The 27790-nt window shown below is 38.8% G+C and overlaps 1 protein-coding gene across 1 annotated transcript in view; it reads right to left on the reverse strand.

Moving 5' to 3' along the window:
- OTUD4 (OTU deubiquitinase 4) overlaps window positions 1–18637 on the reverse strand; it is a 41492-nt gene extending 22855 nt beyond the window's left edge. Inside the window, exons 1-5 of the mRNA XM_033134479.1 lie at window positions 17888–18637; window positions 14579–14662; window positions 12040–12090; window positions 1540–1586; window positions 804–876 (exon numbers count right to left, since the gene is read on the reverse strand). Coding sequence (XP_032990370.1) covers window positions 804–876; window positions 1540–1586; window positions 12040–12090; window positions 14579–14662; window positions 17888–18046 — 414 coding nt within the window. The 5' untranslated portion in view covers window positions 18047–18637. The remainder of the gene's footprint in view (window positions 1–803; window positions 877–1539; window positions 1587–12039; window positions 12091–14578; window positions 14663–17887) is intronic.
- Between the last annotated feature and the right edge of the window lie 9153 nt (window positions 18638–27790).

Here is a 27790-nt window from a genome sequence, read left to right on the forward strand (position 1 = left end):
GAATGTGTATTTATTTTTTTTCAGAATGTGTATTTATTTTTAAAATCCATGTCTAAGTGGACCCATGAAGTTCAAACCCATGTTGTCCAAGGGTCAACTGTACTTCCTAACTAGTCAATTACTTATGCAAAGAGAATGCACACAAATTTTGTTTAATTATGTCATATTCCAAAATTGAGAAAGGCGAGATCCAGAGCCAAGCACCTTGGAAAGCCCAAGTCCTTACACAGGTAGTCCTTCATTCAATTCCCTGCCTCCCAACCACCATTAGCATGGTGGTAAGACACTTCAATTTGGCCTGAATGATTACAAATCAGCTAATTAACACAAAGTTTTCTTATAATGAGTCAGTTGAGTTTTCTTCCTAGACTTAACATAGTTTTTCAAGTGTTTCTGCTTTGTGAATAGATAATGACACCTTAACTAGCAAATCATCTTTGTAATGGTAAATATATCACAATTACCAAAGTACTTCTGGATGCAATAGCACAACCTATTTTCACAAGTTATTTTACTATTTAATGTTTATATTGATGTAAAACAATAATAATCTAATTAATCACATGCAATATTTTTCCCTTTGGTAAATTGTTATGACAGGGTCCAACACAGTGATTTGTGGAGAAAAACATATACATAATCTGGCTCGATGATTAACAGGAATTTAAAAAAAACTGATTAGATAACCTTCATGTAGAAGTATTTCCAAAAATCACTTTAAAATTATAGCTTAGGAGGTCAAAGTAGCAACTGAGTGGTTCTTTTACTTAAATCCTTTAGGAAACACTTAGAAAAATTCTTACCTTTTCAGGAAAATTGTTTTCAGTTACTTGTGAAGGAGAAACATTTGGTTCCCGATAAATTACAAAATCTTTCCTGAAAATAACATTAGAAATTACTTCTTATGGAATATATTTCATTAATTGAGATTTAATTCTTCATTTAATCAATCATTCATTCATCAAGAGCCTAGTATTAAAGATATAGCAGTAAACAAAAGGCAGTAATGGAGTAAGCTGTAAAATACCTATGTAAAAGTATTTTTTAAAATACAATTTCAAATATAATTTGCATATGTGACTTCAGATATAATTCTAAAAGGAGACCTCAAAACCCAGAAATCATGAGGATGAAATACATAAAGGCATTTTGAAAAGAAAAAAATAAAGCATTCACCTGCTCCTCTATTAGTCTATAATAGTAAAATTAATAACGTGTTTTGCCTATTTTAGTGGCCATTCAATGCCAGCCTTGACAAAGTAGGAAATAATTTCTCTATAAGGTTGGTAAGTGATATAGTTTATAGGCCTGGAAAAATTTCTGTACGCTTTTCCAAAAATATTTTAAATATTAAAATTTCTAAACATTGACATATCTAAATTTCAAAATCTAACTGATAAAATTTAAATTAAAAAAAAAAACTTAGAAAACATACTTCACAACTAATGCATAAAACTGCTATTTTAACAATTTTAGTATAATGGAATATACGAACTTCCCACTAACTTTATTTTTGTTTAATGTTATTATAGTGTTTACCTGTACATCAGAGAAAGGGCACTTATTTCCACCTGTCCTACCCATTCCTGTATTAAAGAAAAAAAGTTGGCACATAAATGTCTCATGCTTTTTACAATATACCTCTAAACAATATCTTAACATGCTTTTACACAATATATCTAATAAACTACAAAAGCTCATTATTATAAATATTACAAAAACATTTCTATAAAATAGGCTGTAATATATACTTAAAAGCCCAAGTCTCCGTTGCAAGAAATCCTTAATACTTGTGTGGTAAGACCATGGAGTGATATCTCAGTTGAGAATTTGTTGAATTTTTTGAAGGCAAGAGCTCTGTCCCCCAAATCAGCACCCATGGCAAAGCCCAGCACATGGGATGTGCCCAGAAAACAAGATGTGGAATAGAAGCAGAACTCAGAAATCAGAAAGGGATAAAAAGGGCAGGTCTCTTATCTTCAGGGTGACTGAAGACAGAAACAGAGCAGTGTCCCAGCAATTGTTTTTGAAATGAGATAGAAAGTCTACAGTCCTTTTAAGTCTTTATGCCTTTTAGAAAGAAATGAACCGTATACATAAAAATTTAAAAGTATGTCCATATACCCTTTCAGACAGCAATTCAATTTCTATAAATCTATCCTAAAGAAATATTTCATATGTCCACAAAGATGGATGTTCACTGTACCTATGTGTAATAGTTTAAAAAAAAAGTTTAAGCCCCAAGATTCCACTAACAGGTAAAGAATTATTAAGTAACTTACGTTTCATCCGCACTACGCACGGAACAACATGCAATCATTAAGAATGAGGTATACCCATATGAATTGACTTGGAAAGATCACTCAGATTAGTATGAAAAGTCATAGTAAAATAATCTTGTGTAAAACAAACAAAAAGGTATGTTTAATATGTATGTGTACATTCCTAGAAAGAGAACTGGATGGACACATCTTAAACTGACAGTGCAGAATTTCTGACAGTGAATTCAAGATAAGAGAAAATGAAAGATTTTTCACTCTTCACTCTCTATTCAATCTTTTATTATGACAATTTATTCTACATGACAATGTATTCAATGAAATTAGTAACGAACACTCACTAAAAATAATGAACTATGGTAAGTGAATGCTGCCTCTTTTTCCTTGAAATAAATTTGAGATAGGGAAAAGATTTTAGACAATGTTTTGATCTCAGACAAGGAATAGTCCTTCCCTCTAGACTTTTCATTTTAATAGTTCTTAAAAGTTGGCTCTAGTTTTCAAAATGAAATGGGTGCCATATATTAAAATAGATTTCTTAAAATAGGTCTCTGCTTAACAATCATGGCCTCTCATAAACTGCTACAAGCAACACCCTCTGGTGTAGATGAAATCCTTCACTGAAACCAGTGAAGGTTTCAGTGAAGCATAGATCACAAGCACATCTGCTTTATGCAAAATGTGTTAGTTACATCACTTTGAAAAACGGAAAACTATTCTACTCATGTCAACAAAATACTACCTCTTAAATAATGTACCATTTTATAAGTATTTAATCTTCAGAATAAATTCTGCTGTAGTGTGGTTAAGTAAACAATGGTTATAATATCCTCGTCTTCTCTAACCAATCAATTTTAAGTTACAAAAAAAAAAATCTATGTTCTACCAGTCTTCTATCTTAAGGCTATAATTTTATTTATTCGACACTTTTTATGATGTTTGATATACTTCCTTACAGTGGGTGAGAGTAAAGTATTTCTGCAAAGATCTGCTTTAACCAATGAACTATATCAAAAATGCATAATTTAAATGTTCGTAGTCATAAGCAAATTTTTGTTCCTCATAAGATACTATTAAGAAAATGAAAAGATATAAATTGGAAGAAAATATTTACAAAATATATACCCATGCAGTATAAAGAATTCTTATAATTCAATAAAACCTCCAACATAATAAAAAATTGGCAAAATCTAAACATTTTACCAGTGAAGATATGTGGATGGCAAATAAGCACATGAAAAGCTCAACATTATGAGAAATGCAGATTAAAAATCACAGTAATAGCATTACACAACCACTAAAACTTAAGCTACAACTTAAAATGCTGACAATACTAAGTACTGAAGATGTAGAGCAATTGGAATTCTCATATATTGCTAATGAGAAAGCAAAACACCATAGCCACTTTGGGAAAGTGTGGCGGTTTATTAACTTAAACATACATTTACCATAATACCCAGTAATTCCAAGCCTAGGTATTAATCCAAGAAAAAAGAAAACATACATCCACACAAAGACTTAAAAGCAAATGTTCTTAGAGATTTAATCATAACAGCCCCAGAAGTGGAAAGGACCCAAATATCTATCAACTGGTAAATGGATAAACAAATTATAGTACATCCACATAACTAATGACTACTTTGCAATAAAAAAGAACTACTAATACATATGACAACATGGCTGACTCTCAAAGTTTCCATTATGCTAGGTGAAAAAAGCCAGACACATAAGACTACAAACTGTTATCACTCTCTGAGTCTAGAAAAAGTGAAACTTGGAAATCAGATCAGTGGTTGCTGAGAGGGGTGGGAGAAGGAAGTAAATGCAAAAGGGCATGAGAAGGGGTGGCCGGTTAGCTCAGTTGGTTAGGGTGTGGTGCTAATAACACCAAGGTTGCCGGTTTGATCCCCACCTGGGCCACTGTGAGCTGTGCCCTCCTTTAAAAAAAAAAGGGGGGGGGCATGAGGAACTTTTTGGAGTGATGGAAATGTCCTATGTGATGTTTATGCTGGTGGTTACAAACTAAATACATTTGTCAAATCTCATCAAATTATACACTTACTCATACATCCGGTGAATTTTCTTGTATGTCAATTATACCTTAGCAAAGTGGACAGAAATAAATTCTTGCAAAACATTTGAGGCATTTTCAAAATGTTCCACTGCTTTCGTAAATAAAAGGATAAAGATGGGGCGGTCGGATGGCTCAGTTGGTTAGAGCGCAAGCTCTCAGCAAGGCTGCCAGTTAATTCCTGCATGGGATGGTGGGCTGTGCCCTCTGCAACTAAGATTGAAAACGGCGACTGACTTGGAGCTGAGCTGCGCCCTTCACAACTAGATTGAAGGACAACGACTTGCTTGGGTCCTGGAGAAACACACTGTTCCCCAATATTCCAATAAAAAATTTTAAAACAAAAAGGATAAAGATGCTTTCTCTGAGAAATTGGATGAAGCAAAGGAGTTTATCCGTCAACTATATTTCTTTTCATTTCATAAATCCCATATATCAGGGAGAAAGAAAAACGAATGAAGACATAAACATGTTGCTAAAATGAAGAACAAACAACTGTTCAGAAGGTACCAAAAACATCTGGGGAAGCAGTTTATCAGATGGAAGGAGGGGTGATAAGAATTAAAAATCTTCCCATCCAGGGCCGGCCCGGTGGCTCAGGCGGTTGGAGCTCCATGCTCCTAACTCCGAAGGCTGCCGGTTCGATTCCCACATGGGCCAGTGGGCTCTCAACTACAAGGTTGCCAGTTCAATTCCTCAAGACCCGCAAGGGATGGTGGGCTCCAACCCCTGCAACTAAGATTGAACACGGCATCTTGAGCTGAGCTGCCTCCCGGATGGCCCAGTTGGCTGGAGCACATCCTCTCAACCATGAGGTTGCAGGTTCGACTCTCACAAGGGATGGTGGGCTGTGCCCCCTGCAACTAGCTACGGCAACTGGACCTGGAGCTGAGCTGCGCCCTCCACAACTAAGACTGAAAGGACAACAACTTGAAGCTGAACGGCACCCTCCACAACTAAGATTGAAAGGACAACAACTTGACTTGGAAAAAAGTCCTGGAAGTACACACTGTTCCCCAATAAAGTCCTGTTCCCCTTCCCCAATAAAATCTTTAAAAAAAAAAAAAATCTTCCCATCCAGCAGCCTGGAGAAGAGGCACCTGTCCCATGTACTTAAACCACATCAACTTTCCTTCCTTTCCCTCCTTTCTCTCCCAGGCTCTCAAATCAATCTCAGTTCAGTTCACGCTACCTCATTTCTCCCTCTGTGCCCTTCGCTCCACTCCCAGTATGTCTATCCTTTTTCAGACCCTCACAGTCCACCAGCCTGAAAGGCTGCACAAAGATTACTATAAAATAACATTGTGGAGTTTGTTCAGATTAAAAAATAAATGGTTTTGTTATTTCCTTTATTTTCTATAAAAGAAGTAAAAATGACCAGTAACTCTCATTTAAGTTACCTTAAATCAAGTGAAAGAATCTTAATGTCTGTTCACATGTCCTTTTCTCCATGGTTTCTGGCACCCAAGGACATGACAGACACTAAAATATGTTAATTGTGTGATTTATATCTCTACAAGTTTGACTGCAATAAAATCTACCAACGGGGTGTTACCAATTTTTAAAAATCACTAGTAATATTACTATCTAGAAATTAGAACTTCCAACATTCTGGCCTCTATCTTTCCTATCTATGACATATAACACAACATCGATTTAACATTTATTTAACACACACAAATTGATCATCAATTAGGCACCCCAAATTGAAAGATAACTATGGAATTCTAAAAGCAATATACAATGCTTGCCTTCAAAGATACTCATAAACTAAGAGAAAAAAATATAAACTTCAGGAAAATGAATTTGTGACCATGGCATATAGGCAAAACTCAGTATTGAAATCATGGTCAAGAGTGGATTCAGAGGGTGTTTTTCTCCCAAACTGAAGTCATACTACACTTACTCCTTTTTTCACACTTAATATAGTGTGTACATTTTCCATGCATTAAACAATTTTTTTAAACCACTGCAATTAATCTTCCTGCCTCTGGTCTGAGCCACCTCCAAACCATCTTTACACAAAATTCTTTCAACCGTCCATCCAGTCAGTCAACAAACATACCACACACTATTCTCTGGTTCACAACAATGAACAAAACATACTTCTTGTCTCAAAAAACTTGAAAGGCTTCCCAATGCCCAATTCCTCAGGCACAGAGACTTTAATTCAGGTCAGGAATGGAGGCCAGGGAATTTGCATTTTCACAACCATCTCAGATGATTCTGAGGCAGATGATACATAACTCACACTCTGAGAAATGCTGACCTAAAGCATAAGCTCCAAACTGCTGGGACTAACACGAAGGACCTCCCATGATCTGACCCACAGTCTGCCCTGTGACTTATTTCTCACTACCTCCTACCTTCCCAAGCTCCATGCTCCACACAAACTGGACTGCTTTCTGAATCTGCCTTGCTCACATTTTTCACTACCTGGAAATGTCCTTCACCCTGCCATTTCTTATTCAGAATGTATTCAGACTTCAAATGCCAACTCACTCTCCAACTCTTGCTTTGCCTACCCAGCTGCAAATAAAACTGAATGCCGACAGCATCATATCTATACTTCTCATGAAACATGTACTTTCTCACTTGTATTAGATACTCTTCTCCACCACAAAGAAATTCTTGAGAATAGCATTCAAATCTCAGTTACGTCTGTATCCCCAGGGTGACCGACAAATGTTGTCCCACAACAAGCACTCAAATTAGTGTTAGGGAATCAAATGGAGACACCGGTCATTGATCAAACACCCTGATATTGTGTTATTATCCCCTTTCATCCCTACCTGACTTCTCTTCATAGCTTCTTCCTTTCCTAAAGTCATTTTAAACTTAACAATGATTACCTCTGGGGCTGATGGAACATTCTACATGGCATTCTATATGACATTCCACAATATTTGTATTTTCACAGGGAGAATATTAGTTTTGTAAACAGAAAAAATATTCTTTTAACCTCAACATGACTGAGAAAGTGTGGCATCAGGACCCGGTGTGCAAGTACTATCCTATCCTTTCATTCTTCCTTCTTCTCAAGCTCATCATTTGAAATGGAACCTCCATAAAAAAAAAAACACAACCTTGTCTTCTCAGTTACCTAAGGAAGCAATCAAATCTTGTCCTGTCAAGAGAGATAACCAGTATGACACAGTAGATAAACGCTGTGCTTACCTTCTCTCACAACCACATCAAAATTACAACTAATCTACAAAACAACTAGTATCGAGAATCACCTAAAACCAATCTAAACTGAAGCCTTTCAACTAAGGACGCGCAGTAGGAGGGGCAGAGACCAGACCGGGCTGGTCTCACACCTGCATGTGACCATTAAAGATGGGGAGGAGTATTTTGGCTGTGGAGGTTCTCCCACGCCTCCAAAGGAGTGAGAGATCCCAGCCCAGGGTTCCAGTGCCAGAGAAAGAAGTCCCCATAATTTCTGGTTGTGAAAACCCGTAGATTGTGACTGAGTGAGACCAAGAACTGCTGCACTCACAGGCACTCCTGTTAAACGGACTGCGCAAGGACATACCCACCAACAGAATCACTCGCTCTGAGCTCCAGCACTGGGGCAGCAGCTGGAAAGGCGGCAGGGTCATATAGTGGGGAATTAAATTGTCTGGTTTGGGACAGGGGCTAGAGAAGCGGCTTTCTCCTGGATAGGGGAGCTGGCGCTGGCAGAGGCCATTGTTTCTTTGCTAAGGGCTCCGGTTCCCGTGCAGACACAGGTAACTGGCATATCTGAGTCTCCTCCTATCATTTGAATCGCCACGCCCTAGCGATTCAAAACCCAGTCCCGCCCAACTTTTGGGCACACCCAGGCTGCTGAGGCAGACCCTGCTCCATCTGGTCAGCCCTGCACAGACTTTTCATGCAGACGGCCAGCCTTGGCTCAAGCTGCAGACTGTCCTAGGGTCTCTCAAAGGTTCGCAGACCCCAGACAAGCAGCATCTGGCTTGACTGTGTCCTGTACCTCTGGCTGAACAGCCCTAAGTGTGGCACTAGCAGCAGCCAGCCTTCGTTTGTGGCATGGCCTCTCAAGGCGCTTCCAAGCTCAGCACTGGTGACTGTGGCAGTGGATTTCTTTGTGGCTCCCGCTGGGTGGCCCGGAGGGGGCCGGGGGGAGGGGGGGTACGGGGCACAGCTCAAGTAGACCCACAGCGGATGCTCTCCAAGGTGGTCCTGGGGCTGGCGCCCCCAGTGGCCAGCTTCAAAACAAGCTGGAGCATTACCCAGCTGCCTCCAAGTATGACACACCCAAGGAACAGATTGGGCAGGCACCAGAGTCCTGCTGAGGCAGACCCTGCTCCATCTGGTCAGCCCTGCACAACAACCCTTCCACTGTAGTTAAGGCCAGTTCTCACAACTAGTGAGCCCAAGAGTCAGTTCCTCCCACTGATGATGTGCAATTATCAACCATGGCTCAACTACAAGAGGAGGGCACACACAACCCACACAAGGGACACATCAGGAGCCCATGGCTCAGGTGACCAGAAGACTGTGCCACTGAGCCCCACAGCACACCTACTACACAAGGCCACTCTACTAAGACTGGAAGACATAGCAGCCCTATCTAATACATAGAACCAAACACAGAGAGGCAACCAAATGGGGAGACAAAGAAACACATCCCAAATAACAGAACAAAGCTCCAGAAAAAGAACTAAGCGAAATGGAGATAAGCAATCTATCAGACGTAGAGTTCCAAATACTGGTTATAAGAATGCTCAATGGGGCGGCCAGTTAGCTCACTTGGTTAGAGAGAGGTGCTCTTAACAACAAGGTTGCCAGTTCAATCCCTACATGGGCCACTGTGAGCTGCGTCTTCCACAACTAGATTGAAATAACTACTTGACTTGCAGCTGACAGGTCCTGAAAAAACACACTTAAAATAAAAGTTAAAAAAAAGAATGCTCAATGATCTCAGGAAGAACAGAGATAGGAAGCATAAAAATGGAGATGGAAACCATGAAAAAGAACCAGTCAGAAATAAAGGATACAATAATGGAAATGAAGAATATACACTGGTTCCTCGGTTTTCCAACATCTCCGTTGACGAACATTTAGGTTTACGAACGCCATAAAATTTATGGATCTATGGTATCATTATATAGTAAAATTCATGCTAAATTTGCAGTTTTAGGGGTTGATTTTAAAGGTCTGGAATGGATTAATCCATTTTGCATTACTTTCTATGGGGAAACTGTGCCTCAGTTTTTGCATGTTTCAGAACTCGAACCGTCTTCCAGAACGGATTATGTTAAAAAACCGGGGTACCACTGTATTACAGGGAATCAACGGACTAGATGAAGCAGAGGATTCAACCACCAATGCAGAAGATAAGGTAGCAGAAACACCCAACCAGAACAGCAAAAAGAAAAAAGAATCCAAAAAATTTAGGTGAGTTTAAGGGGCCTCCGGGACAATATCAAGAGTACCAACATTCTCATTATAGGGGTACCAGAGGGAGAAGAGAGACAGCAAGGAACTGAAAACTTATTTGAAGAAATAATGACAGAAAATTTCCCTAACCTGGTGAAGGAAACAAGACCAGGAAGTGCAGAGAGTCCCAAACAAGATAAACCCAAAGAGGCCAACACCAAGACACATCATAATTAAAACGCCAAAGATTGAAGACAAAGAGAATTTTACAAGTAGCTACAGAAAAGCAGTCACCTATAAGAGAGCCCCCATAAAACTGGCAGCTGATTTCTCAACAGAAATTTTGCAGGCAAGGAGTGGCAGGAAATATTCCAAGTGATGAAAAGCAACATCCAACCAAGATTACTCTACCAGCAAAGCTATCATTTAGAATTGAAGGACAGACAAGGAGCTTCCCAGATAAGAAAAAACTGAAGTTCATCACCACCAAAGCAGTGTTACAAGAAATCTTAGAGGGACTTCTTTAAGATGGGAGGGGGTTAAGGATAGATGAAAGGGGAAAGGATTAATGAGTACAAATTGGTTGTCACACAGTAGTCATGGGGATGTAGAGTATAGCATGAGGAATATAGTCAATAATATTGTAACAACTGGGCATGGTGCCAAATAGGTACTAGATCTATCAGGGTGATAGATGGGAATGGGGCTGGGGGCAGGGTGAAAAGGTGAAGGTATTAAGAAATACAAATTGGTAGTTAATACGGTATGGGGAATACAATCAACAATGTTGTAAAAATCACGTAAGTTACCAGATGGACACAGGACGACTTATCAGGGGAATCACTTCATAGACTGTGTAGATGCCTAACAATGTGCTATACACCTGAAAGCTGAAGTAGAATAATATTGAATGTCAACTATTACTAAATATATAGGTCTACATAGTCACGGGATGTGGAGTACAACATAGGGAAGAGAGTCAATGGTATTATAACAGCCATATAAGTTGTCAGAGGGGTAGTAGCTTGCAGGGTGGGTTACCACTTAATGAGGGGTTTACATATCTAACTATTACATTGCTTTGTACACCTGAAACTAAAAAAATAAATTAAAATTAAAATTAAAAAAATAATAAAAATCTTGCCCTGTCCACCAAACTCCATACACAAACAAACACAGCATCCTGAAATTCATCACCACTGTTATTTTAGGTCTTTTATGCTACAATCTATGCCATTATAACAAAAATAAAGACACCATGACTCTGTCCTTAGGCAACATCCAGTGCACAATACACAGCTCTGTCTTCTAATTAAATGCCGTGTAAAGTGTATACCTAAGAGTTAGAGCTAGATGGGGCGGGGGGAGGTGAAGGGATTAGAAAGCACAAATTGGTAGTCACAAAACAGTCACGGGGACGTGAAATGCAGTATGGGGAATGTAATCAATAATGTAGACTACGCAGGGTATCAAATGGGTACTGAACTTATTGGGAGGAATCACTTCATCGATTACATAAATGCCTAATACAATGCTGTACAACTGAAATAAAATAATACTGAATGTCAACTATAACACACAAACACACACACACACACGGTGCCAAAAAAAGTATACACATTTTAAGAAAGGCAAAAACTGTACTAAGATTACACTGATGGTAACCACTTTGAGCACCTGTTGTAACTGCAGAAGTCAAACATGACTTGTATTCATTTTTTGTTATTGGTATAGATTGAGTATTACAATTTTAATACAGTTTTTTCCTTTCTTAAAATGTGTATACATATTTTTAGCACCCTCTGTATATATACCGTTTCCCCGAAAATAAGACCCTGCCAGACAATCAGTTCTAAAGTGTCTTTTGGAGCAAAAATTAATATAGGACCGGGTCTTATAATTATGTAAGACCCAGTCTTATTTGACTATAAGACCGGGTCTTGTAGTAAAATAAGACCGGGTCTTGCACTAATTTTTGCTCCAAAAGACACATTAGAACTGACGGTCTGGCTAGGTCTTATTTTCAGGGAAAGACGGTAGTCACAAGGTGAAAATCACAGCATAGGCAATATAGTCAATGGTATTGTTAATAGCTATGTATGATATCAGAGGGGTAGTAAGACTTTGGGTTTTATCACTTTGTGAGAGGAGTAAATGTCTAACATTGTATTGTTTTATACACCTGAAATAAAAAAAAATGTATACCTAAGAAATGTTTATAAAGAAACAGGGTAACTCACTGTAACCCCTCCATGTACTACATTAATCTTAAATATAAAAAAGATATATTAGATTACTACACACCTGTGGATTTTCCAAACGTTTTAAATATTCTTCAAATGACCCTTCTACAAACTGAAAAAAGAAAAGAGAAAGTCTATTAAGAATACATCAAAACAATAGTTAACCTCTTCACTGTGAATTACCAAGTTCTTACACAAACCTTGCATACATTAGAAATGGTAAAAAATAAATATACATATGTAATCTAATTATGAAAATACAAATCACTAAGTGAAGATCATAAACATACAAAAGAATTTACAGAAGAAAGCACTGTCAGAAAAGGCTTCCTGGACAGAATCTGGATGGGCACAGGGACAACATGGCATATGGAGGCAGTGAGAGCACCGTGTTGGGAAGACAGGAGTGACCTGGCTGGAAGGAACAGGGCAACTTCCTAGGGAGAGAGGAACTCAACTGGACACCTGTTTATAGAGGGCTTTGAGCCCAGGAAGGGCTTTCAGAAGAGGGAGAAGGCAATTCAAGGTCACTACAGGTGATATTATGAACTGAGAAATTACATGATAAAAAAACAGTACTTTAAGATTAATTTAATAGCCAATGGTTAGAAGAGAATTAAATAAACACAGATAACATTAGCTAAGAAATTAGTTTACTAATACAGATATGAACATTCATTGTATCTTGGGTGTTATACTAAAAACAGATAAAAATAATGCGAAAAATATTTTGAAGAATCAACAAAAATTTTCTAATACAGCTTAATCATTGTTACTTTAACAAAATTAAAATTGAGTTTATTCAAGCGATGTGATATTTTTTGTTTTTCTAAGAGCGACTGCACTAATTTAATTCAGAAAGCTCTAAAAGACGTTAAGTCTGAAACACCAAATTCAATCTTATTTAAATTACAGTCCCAGTCAATTTAGCAAAGTAATACAGTTAAAAACATTAAAGTACACTCCCAGTCTATAAAAATCTTTTAAATGTCCATGGATTTTCGTCTTTTTTTGTTCCTCTTTTTTTTTTTAATATTCAGATTCTTTTATAGACAGTATACTGTCAATTTTCCAAAAACTATCTTAAGTTTCAACACATACTTATAATAAAATGGCTACATATTTTAAATGTCCCACCAATCAGAGGCTACTGTTCTGTACTAGGTGATTATTAACAGACTTAAAAAAAACCCCAACAAAACATTTAACGTTGGAAGAGACCTAAGCAGTGTTCTGACACAAACCTGCATCCAGTATGAGATGCTCCTTTCTTATCAGAAAGCATCCATTTAGGCCATTAACTGAATGTTCTTGGTCACAGGGTATACTCCCCCTTCCCATGACAGCCTTTTCCAATCTGGCCAATAGAAACTAAAGGTGCTTACCACTACAAGGAAAGTGAAACTTACCTCCTTGAAACTTTCAACCTGATTATACCTCACAAGACTAAAGGCTAAATAACACACAAAGCATTTAAAACAATGCCAAGCACATAGTAGGTGCTCAACCAATGCTAACAATTTCCATTACTGTCAACAACAGGTTTTTACCTTCTGGGGCCAGCAGTGACTAATTCACTTGTAATTTCTTCAAATACTTAAAGACCACTCCACTTAGGCCCCTCTTCTCCACTACAACCTAAAACTCTCTATCTAGCTTCCACATTACCACTTTTCTTTTTATAAGACAAGTTTTCGTATCTCCTGATCAGGCAGGTAACTCTCCTCTCTGGAATATATTACTATCTATCTTATAAGATGGCATCCAGAAAAATGTCACCAGTAACAATTATTTTGCTTGAATATAGGAACACCGAACCAAGAATACATCCAAACAGAACTATTTACCTATTGACTCTTAGAACTGAGTTATTTGCAAAGTGTAAATGGTGTTTTGGCAGTCAACAGAGGAAAATGCCATTGAAAGTTGTCAGATAACATAATCCTAGTCATAAACCCAATACCTAGTAAATCCTGTAAGGCTTTCAATGTAAAATGAAGAAAATAGGTCACTGTCATCTTTTTTCACAGCCTTCTCCATAGTACTAAAAAAATTACAATTTAAGGTGCTATATAAAATTCTATTAACTATTAACCATTATTTACGTAATTAGTGTTCTGATGTGATTCACAATTATGAACCCTAAAAATTAAAAACCTAGTAATGCCTGCTGATAAAATAAAAGGCTCAGTTATTAGCTATACTCAGCATTTTTTACACTTTAAGTCTGAAATATTTTAAATTCATAGGGGTTACAATCACAGAAAACTCTATTAACCACAACATCCAATTCCCTGACCATGTTAGACAAAGCTCACTCTTAATATGCAAGGATCCTGCCCAAGTCACCCTTCTATCGTCCACAACTCAGTGTCTTATCTGTCATAGAAGCGTTCTAAATGTCTGAATAAATGAATACCACAAAACAGCCACACAAAAAAAAAACTGAACATAATTGGATGCAAATTCAATAAAGCAGTTCTTTTTTATAGGCTGCTTTTCATAACCTGCATTAAGATTCAGGCTGTGAAATTCCCACTAGGCCACTTCCAAAGGCTGAACAAGTCAAGACACCAATACATGTTAAAATTCCAAATTACCGCTTCAAATTTCTCTCTGTTCTCCCGAAGATAGTGAATACAGGCCATTCTGACTTCAACATGGCGAGACTGAGAGTGCAATACCTAAAAAGAAAAAGCAACACATCATTAAGCATTTTGTTAAGATTTAAGTTGCAACCTAGTTCCATCTTTCACACCAAAATAACCTCACAACCAACACATATTAGTCTCCCTTATAGTAAAATAAGACCGGGTCTTATATTAATTTTTCCTCCAAAAGACACATTAGAGCTGATTGTCCAGCTAGGTCTTATTTTCGGGGAAACACAGTGTGTCCCTTTACACTGAGATACACTGAAGATGCACTATTTCTAGTGAGGTTAGCAATGAGTTTGCGTTCAGTGTACTAGCTGGTTTTCAGCTTAACTGAGTGTACCTACATTGCTGTCCTGAGAAATATTTAAAAACACACTTATACCCTGTAACCTTCCAGCACTGGAAGGCTTGTCCATATGAAAAAACAACCACTACACAATTTACCAATTCAACAAATGATAGTTAACAACACTTCTTTCACAGAAGCTATATTGGACACTATTCCGAATCAAGGAATTACTAGTTTGAGTAAACCATAGTGTCATCTGGTATGGCTTTCCTGCAGTTAGCAAAGTGAAGCTAGTCTTAAAGTGATTTACCTAGCAACAGGTGGCAGACAAATGAATTAAAGCTTATTTTCCATCAAAAACAATAGTAGGCATATCTCCTGTTTTTTCCTTTTACTGTTTTTTCTCCTTTTAACAAAGATTTTATTAGCACATGAAATCTGAACCTGTTACTCGAAGCAAAACTCTCAACAACTTCCATAAAGTATTGGGTGCTGGTACTTTACAAAGTCAAGCACTGCAAGAAAAACAAGGTTACATACATGACAAGTGTTTAAAAAGTATTAATATTGTGCAAGTTCAAGGACGCTGAGGAAAAATTCAAATGGTATTACAAATATCTCTGCAAATTATTATACACATGAAAAGAAGCTAGAAATAGGCGGCTTTCCAATATTTACTTGGGAAACGATAGTGATAAACACTGAGAAAGGCTCAGATACACTGCTTTAGCAAGTCCTCAAAGAGTGCCCTATTTTTAGCTCCACAGCCACAAAGCTGATTCAGGTCAGGCCTCCTGCAGGCCCAAGTCCAGTAGTGTAAAAAGGGAAGGTCCTATCTAAATCAGGTAATTTGGAGAGGTACCACTACTCCTAATTCAAGTCTCTGCCCCACTCCCCCCAGACACCATTCAGATTATTTACTGTGACTCCTTCTTAGTAATGTTCAATTATTTTGATATTTTTGGAGAAAATATTGGCAAAAAATTAAACCCTCTGTACATATTTTTAAAGTGCAGCCTGAGGTCATTGTTGCTACTTCACCCACCCACCACACACACACAACCCCCAATTTGTTATAGGCCATGAAGTCTACAGGGTTAGTTCATGTCTACTGAAATTTCCCCAAAAGTCATGTTATTAAAGTTTTCTAAGCTCAGTATACTAAAAATCAGTCACATAAGTGGAGGAGATAGTCCCTTATGCCTAACTCATTTTATTGCATCTTATTGTAATGAGATTTATCTGATGTTACCAATGAGTTTTCAGTATAACTAGTTCTTGCCCCTTTCTACCTAAAAATAGAGATCCCACACTACAATAAGCTCACCAATTATCTAAGGCATGGAATACTGGAAATCAGACACTCTTTTCTGCTTCAAGATAAACTAGGATCTGGATAATCCAATTCCAAATAAGTGCCATACGTCCCTTATTTCTCTTTGTTTCTACCTCCTCCCTTACCAAACTCTCGCTAGTGCTAATACATATAAATAGAGGCTGAATTCACTTCCACCTCTTCCCTCTGCTTCTGGAGGTGCTGAGGAGTTCAGGGAGGCTGAGGAAGAGGAAGTAGGACGATGGAGATCCCCAAACTCACAAATGGGACATGGAGATCCCCAAACTCACAAATGGGACAGACTTGTTTACCTACTAATAGTAATGACTTGGGTGGGTGGCAAGACCGAAACATCCGGAATTTCTAAAAATTAGAGAAATCTAATGAACTGAGAAAGACAAAGCTTGATTTGGGGATCTCTAGGAAAAATGTCTGAGTGACAATGCCTGCAATATAATGCAAAGGTTTGTACCAGTTAAATCAATTTGTTTTTTAAAAAAAACAATTTCATGATACTGATGTGAAAATGAGGACCTTTAGTAAATAAATGGCTGGCCTTTCGACGTTGAAAAAAATGAAAATAGACTGGTCTACAGATGTTAAGTAAAACACTTACTCACAAATAGAAATTTTGAAAGCTATTTAGCATTCAAAAAAGGTGAGAAAACAGAAACATAAAAACTCCATGGAGGGGAGGGGAGGAATCTTAAACCTAAGAAAGGAAAGCAAACTGAAAGGTATGAAATACACACCAAGGAGGTAACCTGAAACTTTTATTCAACTATTTCAACAGCTATTTTTCAATATAGGATGGGTTTTGGTAACTGCATAACTACCAACTACAGTGTTATCTAACAGAATAAGTTCTTACAAGAAAAATCAGAAATACCTTCCTAGGCAATTGTGTTACAAAGTTATTTTGACCATTAACAGAGAAAAAACTCGGCCAAGAAGGCCCTAAGGCATCCCCAATTATACCTTTCCTACTACCAACACCAAAACAGATTTTTAAAAAAGTAAACGATTTTCAGCGTATCTTTATTGCCTTGCAGAACATAATAAAGTGTGGGATCTACTCAAAAACTATTATTTTAAAACATTCTATATTTTTAAAAGGTTGGTTTTCCCAAATTGCACATTTTCCCCCTTTTGATTCAGTGGACATCTGCGGGCTTGACTACCCCACATTCCAAAGTCCAGGAGCAGAAACACTAATGTTCTACGAGTAAAGTCTGGTGCACCACCTCCTCTAGTAAACATTTGGTTAACTGGTGTGAACGCTCTGCTTACAAAACGAAGACACGGTGAATGCGGAACAGAATGGAAAAATACCATTTCGCCAAGTCCCCAGCAATCAATCAAATGTGCACGCTCTCAGCGGGCCTCATAGATTGTCCTCAACTCATTACCTCTTAACCCGGAGGGACGACACCCAGTTAATTTACGGGTTTTTAAGTTTCGATTTACAGCTTCCAGACAGGCTAGCGTCCCATTCCGGCGTTACAATGGGCGGCTGTGACGACAGCGGGGCCACGCGCAGCCCCGGACGTGGGCGGCCCGGACAGCTGCCGGCAGCCGCTTTCCCACCCGGCCCCAACGCCCCCACCCCACCCCCGAGCCCCCTTACCTGCTCTGCCACTGCCCGGAACAGGCACGACCCGTCCTTGGCGACCAGTTTCCGATACAAGCCCAGTTTCCGCAGATAAGCGTCCATGGGCGTCGCGTCCTCGCGGAGCTCTGAGACGCCCTGGTCCCCGCCGTCGAGGGAGCCGACGGCTGCCTCCATGTTGCCGGTCTTGCTGCAGGCCAGGCGCGGCGCGGGCTAACCCCACATGGCCGCGGCGCCGGCTCCTCAACGCCTCGGCCTAGAACGAGCGGCGGCTCTGGCTCGGGCTCCGCGGGCGGCAGGCGGTGACGGCAGCCTGAGGCAGCGGTCCGCGCTCTCCGCGCGCATGGGGGAGCACTGCCTAATGCATGGCTGTGCGCACGCGGCCTCCTCCCGAGGGACCGCGCGCCCAAGGGAACCGATTGGAAATTAAAGAAAACCCGAGAGTGAGAACTCACTTCCCGGCGGCCTTGCTGCCCCGCTCAGCACCTGAGCCGGGGGTCGTCTTCCCTACAAGTTTCCTCGTCCCGACTGGGGTGAGGCGAGAAAGCCCCCGCCCCCCACACGCGGGGCCGGCTCAGGTGAAACGACGCCTGCGTCCCCCGCGCTCCCTACACTGGAAGCCAAGAAAGCCAAAAGAGAAAGACGCGGCCTTTCGTCTCCCCACCTCGCAGAAGGGCGCCGGAGGGGCGGGGAGCGGGTGGGGGCGCTCAGCGGAGGACAGCACCCTCGCAGCCCAGAATTTGTTTTCGCTTTCGACCCGACAGCGGGGAGGATGCCGGGAAATGTAGTTTTGTCGGAAGCAGGAAGTCGGCTTGCGACGGGCGGGGACGCGCAGCCGGCCTGCCCGTGGAGGAGGCGCCCTGGAGGCACGCGAACTACAAGTCCCTACAGCACGGGCGCCCCCGGACCCCGCTACGCGCTTCCCGGGCACAGCGTCCGCGAGCTGGACGAGGGTCTCAGCGAGCTGACGCGCAGTAATCTCCGCGCGCCTCGCGGAAGGCCGGACCGCCCACTGCACGGCGATGCCGCAGAAAGAGCTAGCGCCGTGAGTGCGCGCCCTGAGAAGTGCGCGGAGTTGCCAGGGACACGGCGGCGGCTGGGTGGGCCCTTTGTGTATTCCCAAACAGAGGGCGCACCTGTCTGCTCCCTCCCCCACCCCCTCTTCTCGAAGCGTTTCCATGGAGGTGGCTTTAACGGCTTAAGCAGAAAATACAGTTAATTGGTGAAGGCTGGTGGAACTGGCACAGTGTAGGACGACACAGACTGTCCATAAATCACCCATGAACTGCTGATTCCTGTTAGAAATTCAAAGTATAGCTCACGCACTATGGCAAGATGCCTTTGCCACAGACACTTTTGTTCACCCTTCCACTGTAGCTGTGCACCCCAGCACAAAAAGATGTCACTGGTCGGCAAATTAGAATTTTTTTTCTTAAAAAAAAATCATCTTTTAATTGCTTGATAACTAACATACTGGACTTGCCATGGGTTCCAGTGCTTGAGGTTTCCAGCTCAACTTCCCACCCTCTGAAGTTGAATGTCAAGTTATGTTTAGAACCCAGCATTTCTCCAGCACGTTTTTGTGACATCAGAATTTTATTTTGTTAAAATACAACAGCAGCTGGTATCCTAATTATTTAAATACGTAGTTAATCATAAAATGTACTCCAGTCTCAAGGCCATGGTGGGGGTTAGGGGTGGGTCAGAAGAAGGGAAAAGGGGGGGGTTACTGTAGGTTTGACATGTAGTCAAACTCTGGAATGGGGACAAGGTAGGCCAGATGGTGAGTCTAATGCAAACTACTGAAGACTCTAGAAATTTGTTTTCAGTGCAAGCAATTAATGACTTGTGTATTCACTTTCCTTGGAGCATCTCAATTTGATGTCTTAATGTTTAAAGATTCTATCTCCAGTTGTGCTGTTTTTAGAGACTACAAAAGTTAGTGTCACCTAAATAAATTTTCTTGTCCCAATATTAAATTTTTTACATGTAGTAGAGAAATAAACACTATGGAATCACTTTTAGAAAAATCTAGTTTCAAGTGAAACCTTTTCTCTAAAAATATTTACACCACATATGCTTCTCATTCCACTCAAAAAGAATTACTGAGATTTGTCACTACTTACAACATGGATTGTCTTTTTTTCCTTTTTCTTTTTCTTTTTTTTAAGCATAGTTTGCCTTTCAATCCGCAGAAAAATTCAAAGAAAGTTAACACCTAAACTGTAGAGCTTAAATATTGAATTCCTAAAATGAATAGATTCTGTAGTATTCATTTTATAAGCAACAGACTTTCTGATATGCCAAAAGAAAACCATGCCTTTCCTAACATTTAATAACATTTAATAAACAGAATTCAATCAGAATTTCTGAAGCTAATCTCATATTCAGTATGTATTAATGGAAAGTATACTGTATGTATCGTGGTAAGATTGCATTGACTATCTTGAGGATATATAAGAAATATATTTCCAAGGATTTCACATTTGAAAATTTATCAACCTTTTTTTTTGTAATTGAAACGTTTGTGACTATATTGCTTTCATTTTTTAAAAACTCATTCAAGTCAAAAGTTTTGCTTTTATGCACAATAATTTCATTTGGAGTGACTCAGTGTGTTTCAAGCATACTTTCTATTTTATCCATATTTTAATCTTATTTAAATATGCTTTCATGTATTTTTAACAAAGTAATATCACCATCTTCTAAATTCCCAAAATTCTTTTAAAATACTTTGAAAAAAGAAAACCTGAGGTGGCGGTTTAGCTCAGTTGGTTAGAGTGCGGTGCTCTTAACAACAAGGTTGCCAGTTCGATCCCCACATGGGCCACTGTGAGCTGTGCCCTCCACAACTAGATTGAAACAACTACTTGACTTGGAGCTGATGGGTCCTGGAAAAACACACTTAAACAAAAGTTAAAAAACAAAGAAAAAAGGAAACCAAATACATCATTAATTCTACAATATGTTTATTTTCCATTACAAAAATTTAATTCACTGACAATAGTATAATCAAAATAAGACTGTCATTTAACTATTCAAGTATTGAACCTGACACTAAAGTCCACTTTCAAATTTTTTAAATGAATTTTTAAATACTAAGAAAACAGAGGCCTTTATCAGAATTCATCAAAATTCTATGTTATCTTGCAAAAATGTGGTTTGTTATCAGAAGGAATAACACATTTCTGGTCTTTTCTACACTCGATGTCTTGACAAAATTACTTATTGTCCTCACTCCTACAGAATGAGAACAGAACAGCTTCACTCTAAACTATCTGCTTCTAGTTCCAAAATTAGAAGTAAAGCACCTGTTGTATCTGACCCTGGGCCTGTTTAAGGAAATCCTTTAGGTATTTTGATACCTAGTCCAAGACAGACCCTTGGCCAAATCCCCAAATATAGCTCACTATTCAGGCAACGATAAAGGATCCTATGACGTTAAACTGGACCAAAACTTACAGAAACTCACTTTCAAAGGATCTTTACTTGTTAACATTAACTTATGAAACTTTTCAAGAAGCCACATCTAAAATGAAAATCTTCACTCCGAGGAAGTCATTTATGACGAGCAAAAGCAAAGAACTCTTTAAGCAGACGTTCTAATCAAATAAAACCTGAAAGATACAATGCTACTGAGAACCTAATGAAATTAATCAAGTTCATCTTACACAAATGTGTCACCTTTCTTTTCTTATACACAATCAATACCTCAAGTCTGCTTGACAAACTTTGGAGCTAAAAACAGTACTGGATGGGATTTTTTGTTTTAAAAAATGATAGACTTTTTTGGAGTTTTTTTCCAATAAAAGGTTGGGTATTCTGAAACAACCGAAATTCCCATCGGTAGACGGCTGGATTAAGAAACTATGGTACATTTATACAATGGAGTAACACTTGGCCATAAAGAAGAATGAAATCTTACTATTTACAACGATATGGATGGACCTAGAGAACATTATGCTCACTAAAATAATTCAGAGAAAGACAAATACCATATGATCTCACTTATATGTGAAATCTAAAGAATAAATGAACGAACTAATCAGAAACAGTCTCAGAGACATAGAGGAAAAACTGAGGGTTGCTAGATGGGGGGGATAAGGGGGAAGGTGAGGAAAGCACGATCTGTAACCACAAGATTGCCACAGGGATATGAAAGGCAGTTTGGGGAATATAATCAATAATGTTGAAAAGATTTTATAGGGTATCCGATGGACACTTGTCTTAGGGAGACCACTTCAGGGATGCTGTAGATGCCTGATCACTGCACTGTACACCTGAAGCTGAAGCTGAATAATAATGAATGTCTACTATAATTATATATATGTATATATATATATGTATATATAGTCACAAGAAGTGGAGTACAGCATAAGGAATAGAGACAGTGGAAATGTAATGGCTGTATGCGATGTCAGAGGGATAGTAGATTGGGGGAGAGGGATTATCACTTTGTGAGGGGTATAAATGATAAATGTCTAACTATTACAGTGTTTTGTACACATGAAGCTAATAAATAAATAAATAAATAATATTTTTTTAAAAATTAAAAAAAAAAGGTTTGGTATTCTGGTAGCCAGCCTCTAAGATGGCCCCCAGGGATCCCTGTCTCCTAGTACTCACACTCTTGTATAATTGCCCCTACTTGTACCAAGGTTGGTCTGGATGATCAATAGAGTACAGTAGAGCAAAAGTAATGGTACCTCACGTCTGTGATTAGATTATAAAAGACACTTTCGGCATTCTGGTTGTTCTCGTACGTTCCCTCCCTCATGGGTGACTCACTTTGGTGGATGATGGCTGTTATGGGTCCTAAAAGCAGACTTACAGAGAGGTTCTCTTGGTAGGGAACTGGAGTCTCCTGCCAGCAGCCATGTGACAGCTTTGAAGCAAATCTTCCAACCCAGTTAAGCTTTCAGATGACTGTAGCCCTCGCTGAAATCTTGACTGAAACCTCATGAGAAACCTGGAGCCAGAACCATCCAGCTAAACTCAGATCTTAATTCTGAGATTCTTGACCTCAGAAACTGTGTGAGATGATAAATGTTTGTTGTATTAAGCACTTAAATTTTGGAATAATTCGTTATATAGCAATTAATAAGTAATAGAGATAATACTCCATTGTTTCTCTTTACTAAGGAGACATAAAATGTATTGCAATAATTCATGAAAATAATCACTAATTTAATACCTTTAGTGGTTTTTATTAGTTCTCTGGTAAACTAGCCCATAAGTAGGATTTTTATTTTTTTTAACTTTCTATTTATTTTAAGTGTGTTTTTCCAGGACCCATCAGCTCCAAGTCAACTAGTTGTTTCAATCTAGTTGTGGAGGGCACAGCTCACATTGGCCCATGGGGGGATCGAACCAGCAACCATGGTGTTATGGGCACCGTGCTCTAACCAACTGAGCTAACCGGCTGCCCCAGGAATTTTTTCAACTTATAAAATCCTTTACAAAAACAGAGTAACCTAAGAATGTCTGAATTTTATTGCCACATAGCATTTTGGTTCGTTTTCTATAAAAATTCAAGTAATTGAATCCTACAACCCCAAATTGACCCTTGTATAGCTTCTCTGACAGTAGGACTCGGACTTTGTAAAATACGTTTCCCAGACTCCTTTGCCATCTGGCTGTTAAATTCTGCCAATAGGAGGCAATAGAGTGAGATTAGAAGATGGGAGAGAAGAGACATCTTTCCAGATTTTTTTGCAGTTCCTGACTGTGTAGGCCCAATTTACTGCTCCCTCAGAAGCAGCGAGGCAGCATGCACTTCTCAGTGCTGATCCTCAGCTCCAAAGAGGCCCTTCCTCCAAGGAGGTGAATAGTAATCCCATTATCCTTCCTTTTATTTCCCCAGACGTAGATATAGCTATTGCTTCTGCTGTTGGCTCTGGGGAACACCAGTGCTCCGCTGTTGTTTTCTCAGGCCTACAGTCTTGAATAACCAATTCACTATTTAAAATCTCCCATTAAAATACCTAGTGTTTTCTTTGTTTGTTTGTTTCCCTGACTGGACGCTGGCTAATACAATACTACATTCTGCGAGCTATAACATGTAGGAACATCCACCTCTTCCCTTATAAAGACATGGAAAGACTGAATCCACTCAAGATAGGGTCCTCTTTACCTGCCTGTTTAATCTCATACACACAATGGGATGGGGGCAATGTCTGGAATGTGGTCCCATCAGCCTGATTAGCCTTTGACGCTACTATTTTGCAGTGAAGAGAAGCCCTGGACATAGTCTTGAAATAAAATCAGTGAACATTTAAAGCTAGTTTTATTTTTCTGAGAAAAATATAAAACAAATATATGCAAGTAGGTCTGATAGCTTGTCTTAATAGCCCCTGGCCAAATTACCTTCTCTTATTTTTTTTTTTTAAATTTTGCTTGATATATAAAATGAGACCATTTAAAATATTATATCAAATTAAGTTTATGCATTGATTAGCAAAAGACACACGAAGTAGCATTTTCTCAATTATTACCACATCTTTGGTGTGGGTTTATTAGATTTTTGGTCATTAGTCAAAATTACTTTAAATTTTAAAACATTTTTTGGCTAGTTGACCCAACTAATTCCCTTTTTCCCAGAGCTACTGTGAGCAATTATCCATAAAAATGTACATGCTGGAGTTTTTAATTAGCTTTTTAAAAAGGATTATTATTGATGTAAATAAAGTAATTGTAATTCATTTGCTATAGTTCACACTTCAACTCCACATCTGTTCTTAGAAGTTTGAAAAGACTGGGGGCTGTATTGACTACTTGCAATCAGAAAATGTTTCAGTAGCTGTATTTATGATGCCAAAATAGATGGAAAGCAAAATGCTTGTTACATCAGTCAAGTTTTTGTTCTCAAGTATGGCAAATAACTGATTTGAGTTATTATCACACAACAGACAAAATTTTGCTTTTATTTTTCTTTCTCTTTTAACTGAAATTACAAGTCATACAGAATTCAAAGAGTAAGTCTGTACCAATAAAGAAACAAGGAGAAAAGTATTCACTCTGAAAAGCTTGAGAAAGCTGGACCAGTTAAATTAGGCTTCACTTACTGATGAATTTGAATTTAAAATCAATGCTGTGAAAGGAGATTCTAGTGGAAGCTTAAACCCTAAGAAACCTTTTGTTTTAAATACCTTCCTATGGTTTGGTCCACATGCAGAAGACAGTTAATCTTCAGATGGGCACACATTCACAAATGAACTGCTCAGTGTTGCAAACAAGTACATTCACAGCCGATCGAATCCTTTCTTCAAATGGGCAGATTTTCACATAGGGACCCTAAGTGACAGGAACACACACATACCTGAAACACCTCTTTGATGTTTTTGAAGGATTATCTTACAGGGACTTTTCTTCCTGTAACTCATAACACTAAGGATTGGATTGTGTTTACTTCTGCCCTGTGAGATTTTTCCAATAGCTCAACTGAATTCTTTTTTTCTGATTACTGTTTTAATTGAAAAGAAAATTAGAAAAGTAGGCACATTTTTGTCCTTGGAGAACACTGTTTATTACAATCTTAATTCTTAATAGCAAAAAAAAAAAAAAATTAAATGCATTTAAGTCATCAAAGTCCACACCAGCAAAATTCTCTCCTTAGAGGAGCTGAAAATTAAGTGCAAACTCATAACTGCCCCACTCCCACCTGACCCGTTTCCATGTTCTGTCAATAAACAAAACAAATTAGAGTCTTTCTCAAAAGTCAGAGGGCGTATTGAAGAAAGCCTCAGAGAGCAGAAAAATATACCCCCAAATTCATACTAAGAAAATTCCTAAAAGGAACAATTCCCTGGCACGTGTGTGTACCATTGTTTGCCTATGAGGATTTTTCTTGTCTCTTTTCTATTTAAACATGGAGTCGGCAGAATGTTTTAATCCAAAATTTTTACTTTGTAACATAGAAACAATAATTTGAAGTTTCTAAGTAGGTAAGTGTCACCATGGAGACAAAAAGACATCTCTCGGCTGGCTCAGTGGCTCAGGCAGTTAGAGCTCCATGCTCCTAACTCCGAAGGCTGCCGGTTCGATTCCCACATGGGCCAGTGGGCTCTCAACCACAAGGTTGCCAGTTCAATTCCTCGAGTCCCACAAGGGATGGTGGGCAGCGCCCCCAGCAACTAAGATTGAACACGGCACCTTGAGCTGAGCTGTTGCTGAGCTGCCGGATGGCTCAGTTGGTTGGAGCACGTCCTCTCAACCACAAGGTTGCCTGTTGGACTCCTGCAAGGGATGGTGGGCTGTGCCCTCTGCAACTAGCAACGGCAACTGGACCTGGAGCTGAACTGCACCCTCCACAACTAAGACTGAAGACAACAACTTGAAGCTGAACGGCACCCTCCACAACTAAGATTGAAAGGACAACAACTTGACTTGGAAAAAAAAAAAAAGGCCTGGAAGTACACGCTGTTCACCAATAAAGTCCTGTTCCCCTTCCCCAGTAAAAAAAAAAAGGACATCTCTCTGAGATATGCTTCTGCCTGGAGCTTATCACTAAAAAAAGGACCTGGGACTCAAAGTACATGCAGATCTCAACATGCACTGTTGAGCTAGCTGAACCTTTGGTCTGTTTCTAACCCTGAAAATGGATTCTTACATGTCCACATTGTTCGTTCATATATAAAATGGTGTGATCTCTAGGGGGAACAATTTGCAAATAACCATTAAAATTACAATCACATATACTCTTTGACCCAGCAGGTCTTCTGGGAATTTATCCTACAGATATACAGGCTTTACCCTACTGACATGTATAGCATATACATATATGCTAAACAATGCATAGATGAATACTATGCAGTCATATTGATATGGAATGATAGGCAAAATACACTGTGAAGCAAAAATGCCAAGTGCAGTAACAAGCAAACTGTGTAGCATGCTACTATTTATGCAAAAGAAAGGGATCATATTAATATTTGTTTGTATATGCATAACATATCTTTTATGGATTCACCAGAAAAGTGCTAACATTAGTTGCCTCACGAGGAGTAAAGTTGGGTAAACGGGGTACAGGGATGAAAGGGAGTTCTTTCATTGTATATTTTTAGTACCTTTTGAATTTTGAACTATGTAAATGTACTATTTGGAAAAAAAATAAATGTAAACAAAACGAAAATGTTATACAGGTGAACAAACTACCCACATATGTTTCACTGGTTCTACCCACATGTAGGAATGTCTTATCATCTCTTTCATCTTGTATAAAATAATTTTCTAACATGGAAAAAGTATGTTCTGAAAAATGTATTAAAATACGAGTAGCAATAGCTAATTGAAGATATGCTATGTGCCAGGCAATATACTCAGCTCTTCACATATATTTTCTCTTTTATTTACCACAGCTACATGAGACTGCTACTATTCTTATCTTCACTTACAGAGAAGAACATTGATGTAACTGACAAGCTAGGAACCACACCTGGGTCTTACTGACTCTAAAACTTGTGTTCAATCACTCTGCCATACTGTTGATCTTTACTTCTTTCAATATATTTAAATTCTTCAAAAACCTTTGGCTATAATCAGCTTACTAAAATTGGGTAAGTGGGGGGAAAAATGTATAGGTATTATTTGGCAACTGGTTATCTCATTTGATCAGTAAAAAAAAACACAAAAAAACAAACAAACAAAAAAACAAACCAAAATAAACATTGCTTCAGAATAGAGGCCAAATATGATTGGCTGCCTTCTTGCATGCCAATGCAGTATAATCTTGAAGCCATCTGGTCAAAATCATAAATCATAAAATGTAATTTGTGATTGAATGGGAACCTTCAACAAGAGCAGAATTAACCATCAAAAAAACAAAGCAAAACAGAACAAAAAATAACCCACTCTTCCTTGGTGGCATGGTATCTATCAAAGGCCAGATGTGAAAACATCAGTTAGCTTTGTGCAAATTTAACA

Source organism: Rhinolophus ferrumequinum, chromosome 18 (assembly GCF_004115265.2).
Source record: "Rhinolophus ferrumequinum isolate MPI-CBG mRhiFer1 chromosome 18, mRhiFer1_v1.p, whole genome shotgun sequence".
Classification (NCBI taxonomy): Eukaryota; Metazoa; Chordata; class Mammalia; order Chiroptera; family Rhinolophidae; genus Rhinolophus; species Rhinolophus ferrumequinum.